The 18,390-nt window shown below is 36.8% G+C and overlaps 1 protein-coding gene across 6 annotated transcripts in view; it reads right to left on the bottom strand.

The window, feature by feature from the left end:
* The window catches only part of TXNRD3 (thioredoxin reductase 3), a 97,267-nt gene that overhangs the window by 64,466 nt on the left and 14,411 nt on the right, over positions 1–18,390 (bottom strand). For all 6 annotated transcript variants that reach the window (XM_036245424.1, XM_036245419.1, XM_036245420.1 and 3 more), the window contains exon 3: positions 17,432–17,541. In XM_036245424.1, the coding sequence (XP_036101317.1) occupies positions 17,432–17,541 (110 nt within the window). The remainder of the gene's footprint in view (positions 1–17,431; positions 17,542–18,390) is intronic.

Here is an 18,390-nt window from a genome sequence, read left to right as displayed (position 1 = left end):
ATGCCTTTTATTCTGGAAATAGAGTGAATATCTCTGCATCTCCAGATTTGTCCTCTGTCATTGTTTTCTACATTAGGGTTGGCAAGACCAGAACTCCTGAAAGTGTTTAGGGAATATGATTACAGTATTTATCACAATGTGAACTGAGTAACAGCTTCTTGGACTAAAAGCAAACTGTCACTAGATAACAATACTAATCATAGATTAACATACAATGCAAATCATCTCTTTTTCCCTCAAGAAAGATATAATTCTTAATTATAATTTCATATATAAGTGTTCAATCAACCACTGATTACTATCATTTGCAAACATACATAAAGAATACAAGAGAATAGAATTTTAATAAAACTAAGTAACTAGTTATAAAATAAGAACCTTATTCAGTAGACATCAGTTTTTATCTTACTGCTTAACTGAATGAGTCTTGTTCATTTCTGCATTCTAGGAATCAAAAATTCAAAGGCAGAGGAAAAAAAAAAATGGTGGTAGTTGAACGGAAGCTAAACTGACCTTCTCCCAAGGCCAAACTGAAATTACAACTAAAATAAAGAAAAACCAGCCAAAATAACCAACTGAAGACCAGCTGGAGAGAACTCTTATAACCAAGGACGTAAAGAGGAGCCCACATCAAGTCTGGTAGGAAGTACAGAGGTGTGAGAGGGCTGGCTGGACTCCCACCGACAACAGCTAAAGTTCCAGAGCGATATCTAAGTTGCAGGGGGTTCCCGTGAGAAGTCTAGGGTCTAAATCTCACACTGGGTGCCCCAGCCCAGAGTGGCAGTACGGGAAAGGTGCTCACATAACATCTGGCTGTGAAAAGCACTAGATGTTCTGTTTGACAGGGAAAGACAGCTGGAAACACTGGCACCCTCTTGAAGGGACAGCACACTAAATTCATCTACAGTCACTCATGTGGGCTGTGGCAGATGAGGCTGAGTGGACTAGAACTATATGAGGAGAGTCTGGGATTCAGGGCTCTGTGGAGCGAGCTGGGAAGGCAATCCCTGGAAGCCCTATGCTGAATCATTTCCCCAAACTGTAGAAGCCATCTTTCACAGGCAGAGTTTTTCATCAAAGCAGTTTTAGCCTGGGTAGAAGCAATTGTCCCACCTGTTGGAATTACTCTCACCCCACCCATTGGCTGGAGTTTATGTCTAGGGGTGGGCTACAACCCGAGGCTCATTAAGTGACTGAGTCTAACAGCCAGCCTGCAGCAAGAGACAAATCTCTGGGCACTTTGAATCTTTGCCTGTCCTATGGTCTTTTGAAATTATGGCTCTAGGGACAGAGCTGCAAAGGCCACAATCAGGGCCCTTGTGTTGAGGCATTACCCGATGCTGCAGAATCCATCTTTCTCCAGCAAAGTTTTCCCATTGAAGCAGCTTTGGCACAGAAGGAAGCAATTGCCCCAACTTCCAGGTGGAGTTTACATCTAGCAGAGGGCTATAACCTGGGGCTCATTAAGTGACAGAGACTAACAGCCAGCCTGCAGGCCTCATAGGAGAGTAAAACCAGATCTTGGGTGCTCAGCTTGGTCCAGTTCATACACATCCAGCAGAGGAAGCCACAAACTGGATCACTGATATTGTGAAGGACATCTTGGTAGACTCCAAACCTTGATGAGATGAATTGCACTTCATGTGATAAGCAACTGCACAGAGGACTGCTTGCTGTATTTGCAGTTGAGCATCACTGTCAGGCAGCCAGAGGGTTGAGATCATGCATGGATGAGCCAATAGCAATCAAGATTCCATGACAGAAGAAGGGCCCACACAAAGCACACAAGGGACATTATTAGAGCTTCCAGGTCTGGTGATCAAGGACACTACACTACTGTGTCACCTATGACATAAGATCACTGTACACAGACTGAGAGTTGTAGGTAATACATACAAACAAACCCAAAATGGCAAAACAAAGAAACAAACCCCAAATGAAGAGAATTCTCCAGAAGAAGGGATAAATAAAATGGGGATAAGCAAGCTATCAGATATAGAGTCCAGAGAAATGATTATAAGGATGTTCAACCGCAGGAGAAAAGATATCAAAACAAAAAATTAAATAAGATAAGATAAAATAAAATAAAATGAATAATAAAATAAAATACAACAGAAGTCAACAATAATATAGCAGAAACAAAGAATACACTGGAATGAATAATCAGCAGGTTACAGAAAGCTGAGGATAAGATCTTCAAATTATAACACAGGGTAGAAAAAAAAACACTCAATCAGAACCAAAATTTTTTTAAAAATTTAAAAACAGGAGGACAGGTGAAGAGAGATGAGGGATAACATGAAACATAACAACATCCACATCATAGGGGTACCAGAAGAAGAAGGTCAAGGTGATCAAGGGTTAAAAACCCTGTTTGAAAAATAGTGGAAGAAAACTTCCCAAATTTGGTGAAGAAAAAAGGCATACATCTTCAGGAAGCACAGAGAATCCCAAGCAAGAAGAACCCAAATAGGCCCGCATCAAGACACATCATAATTAAAATGCCAAAAAGTACAGACAAAGAGAGAATCTTAAAGGCGACAAGAGAAACCAACAGGTTACCAACAAAGGAGCTCCAATAAAGCTGTCAGGTGATTTCTCAAGAAAAACATTACAGGTCAGAGGGAATGGCATGAAGTATTCAAGGCAAAGAAAACCAAGGATCTGAAACCAAGACTACTCTATCCATCAAGGCTATCACTCAAAATAGAAGGTGAAATAAAGAGCTATCCAGATCAAAAGCAGCTAAAGGAATTTATTACCACCAAACCAGCATTGAAAGAAATGTCAAAGGGACTGCTGTAATAATAAGAAATATATAGAGAGAAACATAGGCATAATGAATAAAAATGTCAATTAATAAGTACCCACCAATAATAACCTTAACTGTAAAGGGCTTAATGCTCCAATCAAAAGACACAGGGTAGCAGAAAGGATAAGGAAACATGACCCATATATATGCTGTCTGCGAGAGACCCACCTCAGAATAAAAGACTCACACAGGATGAAAGTAAAGAAATGGAAAAATTTTTTCCATACAAATGAAAATATAAAAAGAGCTGGGGTAGCAAAACTCATATCAGATAAAATAGATGTCAAAATGAACACCACAATAAGAGACAAAGAAGGCCACTACATGATATTAAAGGAATCAATGCAACAAGAGGATATGACCCTGGTAAACATAAAGGCACCCAATATATGAACACCTAAAAATATTAAAAACTTCTAGACAACATTAAGAAAAAGATTGACAATCTACATAGTAGGGGACTTTAATACCCACTGACATCACATGATAGATACTCTAGACAAAAAATTAAAAATAGAACCTAAACAATGCACTAGATCACATGTATTTAATCAGTGTTTACAGAGCATTGCACTCCAAAATTGCAGAATATACACCCCAAAACATTCTTTTCAAGTGCACAAGGGACATTATAAAAGACATACCACATTTTTGGACACAAACTAAGTCTGTACAAATTCAACAATACTGAAACCACATTAAGCATCCTCTTGGATCACAATGACATGAAACTAAGAATCAATTACAAACAAATAAAAACACTGAAAAACATTCAAATACATGGAGACTAAATAGCATGTTATTAAACAGTGAATGTGTTACCATTGAGATCAAGGAAGAAATTATAAATTTCCTGGAAACTAGTAAAAATGAAAATGAAGACACAACACAAAATCTACGGGACACAGCAAAAGGAGTCCTGAGAAGGAAGTTCAAACAATTACAGGCCTACATCCAAAAAAGAAAAATTTCTAATAAACTACTGACCTTACAACTTCAAGACTTAGAAAGGGAATAAAAACAAAACCAAGAAGAAGAAAAGAAATAATAAAGATCAGAATAAAACTAAATGACATAGAGAGTAAAAAAATAATACAAAAGTTTAATGAGACCAAGAGCTGGTTCTTTGAAAAGATAAACAAGATGGATCAACCTTTAGCCAGACTAACAAGGAAACAAAGAAAGAACCCAAATAAAATCAGAAACAAAAGAGGTGAAGTAACAACTGATACCACAAAAATATAAAAAATTTTTAACAAAATATAAATTGGACAACCTAGGCAAAATGGACAAATTCCTAGAATTATGTAGTCTTCCATGTCTCAAACAAGAAGAGTCAGAAAATCTGAACAGTCCAATAAAAACTAACAAAATTAAAGCAGTAATCAATAAACTTCCAGCAAACAAAACTCTGGTCTGGATGGCTTCACAGTTTTACCAAACATTCAAAGAAGAACTAACACCCATTCTCCTAAAAGTATTCAAAAAATATTCCAGAAGAAGAACCACTTACAAGTTCTTTTTATGAGGCCAGCATAATCCTAACCCCAAAACCAGTTGAAGATACTACCAAAAAAAAAAAGAAAGAAACTACAGGCCAATATCCCTGATGAACACAGACGCCAAGATCCTCAACAAAATCAGAAAATTAGATCCAACAATATATCAAAATATGTATTAACCAAGACCAAATGGGATTTAACACAGGGATGCAAGACACGCATAATAAATGTGATACACCACGTAAAAAAAGTGAGAGATAAAAATCATACGATCCTTCAATACATGCTAAAAAGGCATTTGACAAAATCCAGCACTGATTTCTGATAAAAATTCTCAGTAAAGTGAAACAGAGGGATCATACCTCAACATAATAAAGCCCATATATTACAAACCTACAGCCAACTCAATGGGCATAAATTAAAAGCATTTTGCTTAAGAAAAGAAACAAAACACGGAAATGCACTTACTCCATTCTTATTCAATATTGTATTGGAAGTCTTAGCAGTGAGACAAGAAAAAATAAAAGGCATTTAAATTGGAAGAAGTGAAACTGTCGTTATTCGTAGATAACATCATATTGTACATGGAAAATCCTAAACACTCCACCAATAAAAAACTACTAGACTTAATGAATGAATTCGAAAAAGCAGATGAATACAAAATGAACTCCCAGAAATGGGTGGTGTTTTCTTTTAAAAGTAAACAAGTTTGTATCTTTTTAATTTTTTAATTAATTAATTTATTATTGTTACAAATGGTTCCCCTTTTACCCACAAGACACTCTCCTCACTATGTGACCTCCCCCATCCCGACCCCGCAAGCATTGTTGTCTATATCCATTGGTTACGCATGCATGCATATAATTCCATTGTGTATATGTACCACAGCTTTTTTATCCACTCATCTATTGATGGACACTTGGGCTGTTTCCAGATCTTAGCCATTGTAAATAGTGCAGCTATGAACACAGGGGTACATATATTCCTTCTGATTGGTTTTTAAGGCTTCTGGCTTCTTACAATATATTCCAACAAGTGGAACCACTGGGTCAAATGGCAGTTCAATTTTTAATTTTTTGAGAAAACAACTGTTTGCCATAGTGGCTGCACCAATCTGCATTCCCACCTGCAGAGTACTAGAGTTTCCTTTTCTCCACACCCTACCCAGCACTTGTTCTTTGATGATTTGTTGAGGGCTGCCATTCTGGCAGGTGTGAGGTGATACCTCATTGTTTTAATTTGCATCTCTCTGATGATTAATCATATTCAGCATTTTATCAAATGTCTCTTGGCCATTAGTACGTCCTGTTTGGAGAGGTGTCTACTTAGGTCCTCTGCCCAGTTTTTAACTGGGTTCTTTGTCTTTTGTTGAGTTGCACAAGTACTCTATAGATTTTGAAAATTAACCCCTTATTTGATGTATCATTGGCAATTATGCTCTCCCATATAGTGGGTTGCCTTTCCATTTTGATGGTTGTTTATTTGGCTATGCAAAAGCTTTTTAGTTTGATGTAGTCTCATGTATTTTTTCCTTTGTTTCTCTTGCCTTAGGTGTTGTACCAGAAAAACTCTGCTGCATGTGATGTCTGAAATTTTATTGACTACATATTCTTCTAGGATTTTTATGAATTCATGAGTCACATTTAAGTCTTTTATCCATTTTGAGTTTATGTTGGGGTATGGAGTAAGTTATGGTCTAGTTTCATTTCTCTTGCATGTATCTATCCAATTTTCCCAGCACCATTTATCAAAGAGGCTGTCTTTATTCCATTGTATGCTCTTGCCACCTTTGTCAAATATTAATTGAGCATAAGATCTTAGGTCTATTTCCGGATACTCTGTTCTGTTCAATTGATTTATATGCATGTTCTTCTGCCTGGACCAGGCTGTTTTGATTACAGTGGCTTTGTATATCTGCTATTATGATCCTTCCTACTTTATTCTTCTTATTCAAGATTGTTGTGGCTATTCAGGGTTTTTTTTGGTCCCATATGAACTTTTGAAGTATTTGTTCTAGTTATCTGAAATATGTTGGTAGTATTTTATGGGAATTGCAATGAATCTATAGATTGATTTGGGTAACATAGACATTTTGATGATGTTAATTCTTCCAATCTATAAACCAGGTATATGCTTCCCCCTTTTTTTTTTATATCTTCCTCTATTACTTTATCAATGTCCTATAGTTATCTGCAAATAGGTCCTTTACTTTTTGGTTAAGTTTATTCCTAGTTATCTTAAATTTTTTGCTACAATCGTAAATGAAAAATGAGGATTTTTTTAGTATCTCTTTCTGTGAGTTCATTATTGGTGTACAAGAATGCCATCTATTTCTTGATGTCAACGTTGTATCCTGCTACCTTGCCAAATTTGGTAAGTAAATCTAGTACATTTTTGATGGAGTCTTTAGAACTTTCTATGTACAATATCATGTCATCTGTAAATAATGACAGTTTCATTTCCTCCTTTCCAATTTGGATCCCTTTTATGTTTTCTACATTTCTAATTGCTGTGGATGAGATTTCCAGTACTATGTTAAATAAAGTGGCAAAAGGGGGCATCCCTGTCTTGTTCCTGTTCTTAAGGGAAATGCATTTAATTTTTGCCCATTGGGTCTAATGTTGGCTGTAGGTTTTTCATATATGGCCTTTATTATGTCGAGATATGATCCCTCTAGCTCCACACTGCTAGGCGTTTTTATAAAAAAAGGATGCTGAATTTTGTTGAATGAGTTTTCAGTACTTATTAATATAATCAGATGGATATCATTCATTTTGTTTATGTGGCATATCACATTTATTAATTTGCGAATACTATACCAGCCTTGCACCCCGGGGATGAATTCACTTGGTCAAGGTGAATAATTTTTTTGATGTATTCCTGGATTCGATTTGTTATATACTGTTAAGGATTTGGGGATATATGATGATCTGGGATACTGGACAGTAGTTTTCTTTCTTTGCAGTGTCTTTATCTGGTTTTGTAATTAGAATTATGCTGGCCTCATAAAGTAAGTTTGGAAGTCTTCCTTCTTCTTGAATTTTTTGGAATAGTTTGAGAGAAATGGTGCTTTTCTTCTCTGTTCAGTAAAACACCCCCGTGAAGCCATCTGAGCCCGGGCTTTTGTTTGCTGGGAGATTCCTGATTACATATTCAATTTCCTTACATGTTCTTGGTTTCTTCAAGTTTTCTACCTCTTTCCAGTTCAGTTTAGGGAGACTGTGTGTTTGTAGACATTTGTCCATTTCACCTAGATTGTCCAATTTGTTGGTGTATAATTGTTCATAGTAGTTGTTAATGATCCTTTGTATTTCTGTGGTGTCAGTTGTTACTTTTCCTATTTCATTTCTGGTTTTATTTGGATCCTCTCTCTATGTTTCTTCGTGAGTCTAGCTAAGTGTCCATCAATCTTGTTTATCTTTTCAAAGAATACACTCTTTATTTAATTGATCTTTTGAATTATTTTTACTCTCTATGTCATTTATTTCTGCACTGATCTTTACTATTTCTTTCCTTCTACTTGCTCTGGGGTTTTCTTTTTATTTGCTTTCTACTTCTTTAAGTTGTGAAGTTAGATAGTCAATTAAATTTTTTTCTTATTTCTGATGTAGGCCTATAGTGCTATGAACTTCCCTCTGGCGACTACTTTCACTGTATCCCATAAATTTTGTGTTGTTGTGTGTTCATTTTCATTGGTTTCCAGGACGTTTTTAATTTATTTCTTGACTACCTTGGTAACCCATTCATTGTTTAATGACATTTTATTTACCCTCCACGTGTTTAAATGTTTTCCCATGTTTTTGTTGTAATTGATTTCTAGTTTCATACCATTGTGATCTGAGAAGATACTTGATATAATTTCAGTCTTCTTGAACTTGTAGAGACTTGTTTTGTGTTCTAAAATGTGGTCTATCTTTGACAATGTCCCATGTGCACTTGAGAAGAATGTGAATTCTACAGTTGTGGGGTGTATTTCTCTGTAGATTTCTATTAAATCCATTTGATCCAGTGCATTATTTAGAGTCTTTGTATTCTTGCTAATTTTTTGACTAGAGGATCTATCCAGTGATGTCAGCAGGGTGTTGAAGTGCCCTGCTATGATTTTATTGCTGTTGCTTTCTCCTTGGAAGTCCTCCAAAAGTTTTTAAATATATTTTGTTGCTTCTATGTTGGGTGCATATATGTTTCTGTTGGGTAGATCCTTTCAATATTATGTAGTGACCTGCTTTGTCTCTAGTTACAATCCATTTTATTGGATATGAGTATTGCTACCCCAGCTGCTTTTTCACTTCTATTTGTTTGAAAGATTTTTTCCCATCCCTTCACTTTCAACTTATGTACGTCTTTGTTGTGAGGTGGGTCTCTTGTAAACAACATGTATATGAGTCACGCTTTCTTATCCAATTTGCTACTCTGTCCTTTGGTTGGACCATTTAATCCATTTACATTTAGAATTATTGATATGATGTTGCGCATGTCTTCATATGACTCTTGGCCATTTCTATGTCCTGTTTGGAGAGGTGTCAATTCAGCTCCTCTGCCCATTTTTGAATTGGGTTCTTTGTCTTCCTTTAGTTGAGTTGTATGAGTACTCCACATATTTTAGAAATTAACCCCTTATCTGATACATCATTGGCAATGATGTTCTCCCATACAGTGGGTTGCCTATCCATTTTGATGGTTGTTTCTTGTGTTGTGCAGAAGCCTTTTAGTTTGATGTAGTCCCATGTGTTCATTTTTTTCTTTGTTTCTGTTGCCATATGTGATGCATCAGTGAAAATTCTGCTGCGGTTGATGTACGAAATTTTGTTGCCTACATTTTCTTCTAGAATTTTTAATGGATTCACAGGTCACATTTAAGTCTTTTATTCATTTTGAGTTTATTTTAGTGTATGGTGTAAGTTAATGGTCTAGTTTCATTTTTTTGCATGTAGCTGTCCAATTTTGCCAACACCATTTATTAAAGAGGCTTTCTTTACTCCACTGTATGCTCTTGCCACCTTTGTCAAATATTAATGGAGCATAGTGCCTTGGGTCCATTTCTGGGTTATCTGTTCTGTTCCACTGGTCTATATGCCTGTTCTTGTGCCAGTACCAGGCTGTTTTGATTACAACCGCTTTGTAGTATAACCTGATATCTGGTATTGTGATCCCACCTACTTTGTCCTTCTTTTTCAAGATTTCTGTGGCTATTCGGGTTCTTTTTTGGTTGCATATGAACTTTTGAAGTACTTCTTCCAGTTCAGTGAAATATGTCGTTGGTATTTTCATGGGGATTGCATTGAATCTATAGATCACTTTGGGTAGTATGGACATTTTAATGATGTTAATTCTTCTAATCCATGAACAAGGTATGTGCTTCCACGTTTTTACATCTTCCTTTATTTCTTTTTTCGATATCCTGTAGTTTTCTGCAAATACGTCCTTTACTTCTCTGGTTAAATTTATTTCTAGGTATATTAATATTTTTTGCCGTGATAGTAAATGAGATTGTTTTTCAGTTTCTCTTTCTGTGAGTTCATCTTTGTTGTATAAAAAGTCCATCGATTTCTTGACGTTAATTTTGTATCATTCTACTTTGTCAAATTAATTGATTAAATCTAGTAGATTTTTGATGAAGTCTTTAGGGTCTTATATGTATAATATCATCTCTTAGCTGTGGCTAAGACCTCCAGCACTATGTTAAATAAGAGTGGCGAAAGTGGGCATCCCTGTCTTGTTATTAAGGGAAATGCTTTTAGTTTCTGCCCATTGAGTATGATGTTGGCTGTAGTTCATTCATATGTAGCCTTTATTATGTCAAGATATGATACCTCTATTCCCACATTTCTGAGTGTTTCTATCAGAAATGGATGCTGGATTTTGTCAAAGGCTTTTTCAGAATCTATTGATATGATCATGTGGTTTTTATTCTTCATTTTGTTTATATGATGTGTCACATTTATTGATTTGCAAATATTGAACCAGCCGTACATCCCTGGGATGAATCCCACTTGGTCATAGTGAATAATTTTTTTGATGTATTGCTGAATCTGATTTGCTAGCATTTTGTTCAGGATTTTGGCATCTATGTTCATCAGGGATATTGGCCTTTAGTTTTCTTTCTTTGTACTGTCTTTTTCTGGTTTTGGAATTAGTATTATGCTAGCCTCATAAAACAAGTTGGGAAGTCATCCTTCTTAAATTTTTTTAAATAGTTTGAGGAGAAAGGGTGTTAGTTCTTCTATGAATGTTCAGTAAATCTCCCCTGTGAAGCCATCCGGGCCTGGGCGTTTGTTTCCTGGGGGAGTCTTGATTACCTCTTCAATTTCCTTAGTTGTTTTTCGTGTGTTCAAGTTTTCTACCTCTTCCTGGTCTAGTTTTGGGAGATTGTGTGTTTCTAGAAATTTGTTCATTTCACTTAGATTGTCGGATTTGTTGCCATATAATTGTTCGTAGTAGCTGTTAACAATCTTTTGCATTTCTGTGGTGTCAGTTGTTACTACTCCTCTTTCATTTCTGATTTTGTGTATTTGGGTTCTCTCCCTTTGTTTCTTGATGAGTCTTGCTAAGAGTTCATCAATCTTGTTTATCTTTTTGAAAAACCAGCTCTTTGTTTCATTGATACTTTGAATTGTTTTTTGTGGGGTTTTTTTTGCCTCTATGTTAATTATTTCTGCTCTGATCTTTACTATTTCCTTCCTTCTACTTGCCCTGGGGTTTCCTTTTTGTTTGCTTTCTAATTCTTTAAGTTTTGAGGTTAAAGAGTCAATTAGAAATTTTTCTTGCTTCTTGAGGTAGGCCTGTAGTGCTATGAACTTCCCTCTCAGAACTGCTTTGATTATATCCCATAGATTTTGTGTTGTGTGTTCATTTTCATTGGTTTATAGAAAGTTTTTAATTTCTTCCTTTATCTCCATGGTAACCCATTCATTGTTTAATAACATGCTATTTAGCCTACATGTGTTCAATTGTCTTTGCATGTTTTTGTTACAATTGATTTCTAGTTTTATGCCATTGTGATCTGAGAAGATGCTTAATATGATTTCAATCTTCTTGAACTTGTAGAGACTTGGTTTGTGTCCTATCGTGTCGTCTACCTTTGAAAATGTCCCATGTGCACTTGAGAAGAATGTGAATTCTGCATTTTTGGGGTGTAATTCTCTGTAGATATCTATTAAATCCATTTGATTGATTGCTTCACTTAGAGTCTGTTTCCTTGCTAATTTTTTGTCTAGAGGATCTATCCAATGATGTCACAGGGGTGTTGATTTCCCCTGCTATGATTGTATTGCTGTCGATTTCTTTTTTGAAATCCTCCAGAAGATTTTTAATATATTTTGGTGCTCCTATATTGGGTGTATATATGTTTATCAAGGTAATATCATCCTGTTGGATAGATCCTGTCAATATTATGTAATGGCCTTCTTTGTCTCTAGTTGTGGCCTTCATTTTGAAATCTATTTTATCAGATATGAGTATTGCTACCCCAGTTTTTTGTTGTTGTTGTTGTTGTTGTTGTTGTTGTTGTTGTTGTTGTTTTTGCTTTCTGTTTGCTTGGAAATTTTTTTTCCATTCCTTCACTTTCAACCTATGTGAGTCTTTTGTTGTGAGGTGGGTCTCTTGTAGACAACATATGATGAGTCATGCTTTCTTATCCAATCAGCTACTCTGTGTCTTTTTATTGGAGCATTCAATCCCTTTGCATTTAAGGTGATTATTGATATGTACTTATTTATTGCCATTTCTGTTTAGTTTGGTTATATTTTTCTTCCTATTTCTTCTACTAATTACAGCAGTCCTTTTAATATTTCTTGCAGTGCTGGTTTGGTGCTAATTTATTCCATTAGCCTTTTTTTGTCCAGGAAGCTCTTTATTTGACCTTCTATTTTGAATGACAGCCTTGCTGGGTAGAGTAGTCTTGGATTCAGATCCTTGTTTTTCATGACCTTGATTACTTCATGCCATTCCCTTCTAGCCTGCAGTGTTTCTGTTGAGAAGTCAGCTGAGAACCTTATGGGGGTTCCTTTGTAGGTAATCTTTTGCTTATCTCTTTCTGCTTTTAGGATTCTCTCTTTGTCTTTAATTGTTGGCATTTTAATGTGTTTTGGTGTGGGCCTGTCTTGGTTCTTCTTACTTGGGGCTCTCTGTGCTTCTTGAACTTGAATGTCTTCTTCCTTCATCAAGTTAGGAAAGTTTTCTGTAACTATTTCTTCGAATATATTCTCTAACCCTTGCTCATTTTCTTCTTCTTCAGGGCTCCTGTGATGTAAATATTACATTTCCAGTCTTTCCAGCATTCTCTTAAGCTGTCTTCCTGTTTTTTAATCATTTTTTTCTTTTGTTTTTCTGATTGGTTGATTTTTTTCTACCCTGTGTTCTAATTCACTGATCCGGTCCTCAGCTTCCTCTACTCTGTTGTTTAGACCTTCCAATGTGTTCTTTATTTCTGATATGTCATTCTTGATTTCTTCATGGTGGTTTTTAATTTCCAATTGGTTGATTTTCAACATCTTTATGTCCTTACTCATGCTGTTTAGCTTTCTCAACATCATGGCTCTAAATTCTAGTTCTGTTAAGTTGCTTAACTGCACCTCATTTATCTCATCTTCAGTAGAGTTCTCTTGTTCTTTCATTTGGCTTTTTTATCTGTGTTTTACCATTTTTGCTATCACAGTGGGCTTTGGAGCCTGCCAATTTTTCCCTGTGGGTATTGGTGTTCTGCTCTTTGTGGCTCCCTCTCCTGGGTTTGGATGAGCAAGGGAGAACCCACGTTAAACAACACTGTCAAGTCTTACTTTCCCGGTTAGAGTTACTAGCTCAGGAATGGTACAGTTATTTTCTAGCTTTTTGCCTGGAGGCTATCAGTAGCGGTTAATTGAAGAGTTTTAGGTTGTCAGTAGAATGAAAAACTCCCTTAGCATAAGGGGATTTCCCAAGGGTAGGGCAGATGCTGGTTGTTAGTTACCCTCAATTTGCATTTCAATGGCCCACCTGGGTGAGGTTGAATCTCTGAGGGAGGGGCCGCTGCCTCTCCCTAGAGCAGTGGAAAGCAGCAAGATGACCTCTGTCGTGCATGGCTGCAACTCAGCAAAAGCTCTGAGCCCTCTCCAAATCCCGAGTGTCCCCACACAGTTCAAGTCCCGTCTGTCCTCCCTCTGCCAGAGCACAAGGTGAGTGGCTATGGCTATTTTAGCTCCTGTCCCTGCTCTGCGCTGTGGAGCAGCTTGGGAGTTTAACCCAAGGGTCCTGCTCACAGCTAAGGCCGCTGCTGTCTGTGGGCTCCTAGCCCCCCTCTCATGCCTCCGCAATCCTACCAGGATTGAGTCAGTGTCCCTCGTTATATGATCTTCGCAAGCTGCTTTTCAGTTGCTTTTTCCCATTGATTTGTCTGTGTTTTAGTTGTAATTCCTATGTTTCTCTCTCTCCCATTTTTTTTTAGTTGTAATTCCATTTTGGTCCGGGGAGCCAGTCTGTGCAGCTTCCACCCACTCCGATGCCACCCTGGAATCTCCAGATATCTTTTTATCTGTTGCTTATCTATTGTTGCCTGTAAGATTCTTTGTCTTTAATTTTTGGCATTTTAATTAATGCGTGTCTTGGTGTGGAACTGTTTGGGTTTTTAATTGGCACTCTCTGCTTCTTGTACAAGTATGCCTTTTTCCTTCATGAAGTTAGGGAATTTTTCTGTCACTATTTCTTCAAGTATATTCTCTAACTCTTGCTCGTTTTCTTCTTTGGCTCCTCTATGATGCGGATGTTGTTACATTTTATTTTGTCCCAGAGTTCTCTTAAGCTGTCTTCCTGTTTTCCGATTGTTCTTTCTTTTTGATTCTCTGACTGGGTGATTTTTTCTACCTTGTCTTCTAATTACTGATCTGATCCTCGAACTCCTCTACTCTGCTGGTTATTCCTTCCAATGTGTTCTTTATTTCTGTTATGTCATTCTTCATTTCCAGTTGGTTGGTTTTTGATGCTTCTATATCTTTACTCATGATATTGAGCTTCCTCATGATTATTACTCTGAACTCTCCCTCTGATATCTTGCAACATTCCCTCTGATTTATTTCATTGTGAATTCTCTTGTTCTTTCATTTGGCAATCGTTTATTTGTTTCACAATCCTGGCTATCTCAGTGGGTTTTTGAGCCTGACTAATTTTCACTGTGGGTGTTGGTGTTCCACTGGCAGTGGCTCTCTCTACTGGTTTTGGATGAGTGTGGCAAGACCCACATTAAATACCACTGTCAAGTCTTACTCTCCTGGGTAGCTTTGCAAGCCCAGGAAAGGTTTAGATATCCCATTGCTTTCTGCCTGGAAAATATTAGTCTCAGTTACTTGATCAGCCTTTGGTTGTAGCCCTCAGGTGTTCACAGTAAGAGAATTTCCAGATTTGGGGCAGGTGCTTGCTGGCTGTTAATTAGCCTCAATTTGCATTTCTTTGGCTTGGCTGGGTGGTGTTAAATTTTTGAGAGACGGGCTGTCACTTCACCCTTGGGCTCTGGGAAGGGGCTCTTTGAGTAAGTGTCTACTGTCCAATAAGGGAGTGAGTCAGCAAAAAAACTCACTGCTGTCCCAGCTCTTCTAGCTCTCCCAGCTCTCGAGTCTCTCCACACAGTTCCAAACAAGTCTGCTCTCCTTCTGCCAGAGCCCAGGTGAGTGGCTATAGCTAATTTAGTGTTCTGTCCCAGTCCTCTGTGCTGTAGAGCCAGCTTGGGATTCTAACCCCGAGGGAGCTGCTCATAGCTAAAAGAGCTGCTGTCCGTGGACTCTCAGCCTGCCCCCTCATGCCTCCACAGTTCCTACCAGGCTTGTGATTATGCGGGTCCTCTCCAGCTGCTTTTCTGTTGGTTTTTCCTGATGATTTCTTCTTACTTTAGTTGTAATTCCAGTTTGTGCCTAGAGATGGTCTGTATAGCTTCCATTCACTCAGCCAACATTTTGGAATCCTTGATGGCATTTTTATACACCAATACTGAATGCTCAGAGAGAGAAACTAAAAAAAAATTCCATTTACCATTGCAGTACAAAAATTAAAATAGCTACAAGTAAACTTACCCAAGGAGGTAAAATATCTGTTCTCAGAAAACTACAGGACATTTTCAAAAGAAATAAAGGAAGATAATATAAAAGTAGAAGCATGTACCATATTCATAGATTGGAAGAAACAATATCAAAAATGTCCATACTACCCAAAGCAATCTAGAGATTCAGTGCAATCCCTGTTAAAATACCAACAGCATATTTCACAGATCTGGAACAAATACTCCAAACGTTTATATGGAACTACAAAAGACCCTGAATAGCCACAGCAATCTTAAAAAAGAAGAACAAAGTTGGAGAGATCACAATAACAAATAGCAGGTTACACTATAAAGCCATTGATTACAAACAGCTACTAGCACAGAACAAAGAACCCAGATTTCTACCCAAGACATTATGCTCAATTAATACTTGACAAAGGAGGCAAGAATAATAAAATAAAGAGTCTCTTCATTAAATGATGGTGGAAAAATTGGATAGGTACATACAAAAAATGAAACTAGACCACCAACTGACACCACACACAAGATTAAACTCAAATGGAAAAAAGACTTAAATGCGACTCATGAAACCATAAAAGTCCTAGGTAGCAAAATCTCAGACACCACCTATGTCAGAATTTTCACTGATGCATCGCCTAGGGCAAGAAAAACAAAACAATAATAATAATAAATGGAACTACATCAAACAAAAAAGTTTCTGCACAGCAAAAAAAACCAACATCAAATGAAAAAGGAACTCACTGTATGGGAGAACATAACTTCCAGCAATGCATCAAATAAGGGGTTAGTTTCCAAAATATATAAAGTACTCATACGACTCAACAAAAAAAAGACAAACAATCCAATTACAAAATGGGCAGAGGACCTGAATAGACACTTCTCCAAACAAGACATACAAATGGCCAAGAGAAAATGTTCAACATCCCTAATCATCAGAGAGATGCAGATTAAAATGACAATGAGGTATCACCTCACACCTTCCAGAATGAATGCCATCAACAAATCATCATACAAATGCTGGTGAAAAGGGGACCCTAGTACACTGCTGGTGGGAATGCAGACTGGTGCCGCCACTATGGAAAACAATATTGTGTTTCTTCAAAAGTTTAAGAACTGATCTGCCATTTGACCCAGTGATCCCACTTTCAGGAATATATCCTAAGAAACTTGAAACACCAATCAGAAAGAATATGTGTACCCCTATGTTCATAGCATTATTCACAATAGCCAAGATTTGGAAACAACCCAAGTATTCATCAATAGATGAGTGGATAAAACAGCTGTGGTACATATACACAATGGAACATTATGCAGCTGTAAGAAAGATCTCTTACGCTTTGAGATGATATGGAGGGACCTGAAGAGTATTATGCTAAGAGAAATAATACTTTCAGAGAACGACAAATACCACATGATCTCACTTATTTGTGGAATATAATAAACAAAATAAGCTGACAATCAAAATAGATCCAGAGACATGGAAGTAGGGAACAGACTGAAAAACCTCAAAGGACAGAGGGGGAGGGAAGAGGCAAACCAAAGAACTTGTATGCATATATGCATAACCAATGGACACAGATTACATTGGGGTGAAGGTGGTGGGGAGGCAGGAATGTGGAGGAAGGTGTCAATGAGAAAACAAGGAAGAACATCAGTAATACTTTCAACAATAAAGATAAAGATTTTTAGAAATTCAAAGTCTATGGGCCTTTGCAATGCTCCCAGGGTTAGCAGCCTTGACAGGAATTGACTTACTCTAAGAATGTGAGCATGGACCTCATTTTAATAAATCTTAAAGAAAGAACAGTGCTTGTTTTTCTTCCTCCAATTAGAAGGAAGAGACCTAGGTTTCCAGGGTGGCCCACCTGGTTGTTGGAAACCTCATTCAAAACCTTCTCCTTCTCAGTTTCTGAAGGTTGAGTCAGCAGAAAAGCTAATTCCCATCAAACTAATAATCTAGGTTATCTGCTAACCATCCTATACACTTTCTATGTTACAACTTCCAAAAGGCTAAAACCACTTAATCCCTTTTAAATATATTTGAAAACAAAACTTGAACAAGCAGCATTAAAAAACACATAATACCATTATTACCTGGAAAGTTCGGTCACATCCACCCATATGTATTTTATTCACAAAAATATTGGGCACAGTTCTCTGATTAGTGATCTCTGATAGCACTTCTTGAACATTGGCCCCATCATCTAAAGAATGAAAAATTAAATATATAAAAACATTGAAAGGGTTCCAAACCTTTGTGAGTCAAAATAAAGTATTACAACACTCAAGTGCTCCCATATATAACCCCATACAAGGTCAGTGTAATATATAACTATGAAATAATGATTCAAGAGGAAAAAACATTGAGGTTTCCACGAGAAACTTTAGAGAATAAAGATAAATCTACTAATTCCTTTTTAAATAAACCCTTGTAAATTAGATTTTGATTTATAATTCAATGGTTATGCCAGAGAAATAGATAAAAATCCTCTTTAAAGAGTAAATATCAAGATGAAATCTGCTTCAATAGTAGTAACTGAGAAAATATTTCCTACAATTATATTTGAAAAATCTTTATGATCATAGTCTAAAAATTTATCCTCTATCCCTAGAAATAAAACCAGGCCACAACTACCTAACACTATTTGGTATACTCTTTAGACAAGTCTCAAAGATTTAAGAACATTTCACTTATCAAGGTGCCTGGCTCTAAGGAGCTGGTAAAGTCCTATAAAGGCAGACATCAATTTTTTTTCTGTACACCACTTTGTCGCCTAGCCCTGCAAAACACATGCATGTGTAAAGTGCTCAATTAATATCAGATCAATTAATGCATGTCTGACAAGAATTCAAAGCATAAAGCTAAAAGATTCATGCACTCTCGCTCCGGTGCTACAATCACGAAACAGGGGCAGATTCTTTTAATTTATTACAACTTAATCTATTTTGCTAGAAAGTTGTCAGATACATCTGAAATGAATGAAGTGCTTCAAGGTTAGCAGCTTATACATCTTCCTCCCACTCCTTCTCCTCAAATACCAAAAATATATAAA

The sequence above is a fragment of the Molossus molossus genome, unplaced genomic scaffold (genome assembly GCF_014108415.1).
Source record: "Molossus molossus isolate mMolMol1 unplaced genomic scaffold, mMolMol1.p scaffold_m16_p_6, whole genome shotgun sequence".
Classification (NCBI taxonomy): Eukaryota; Metazoa; Chordata; class Mammalia; order Chiroptera; family Molossidae; genus Molossus; species Molossus molossus.
The sequence above is the reverse complement of the archived record's forward strand: the minus strand, read 5'-3'. Positions and strand labels throughout refer to the sequence as shown.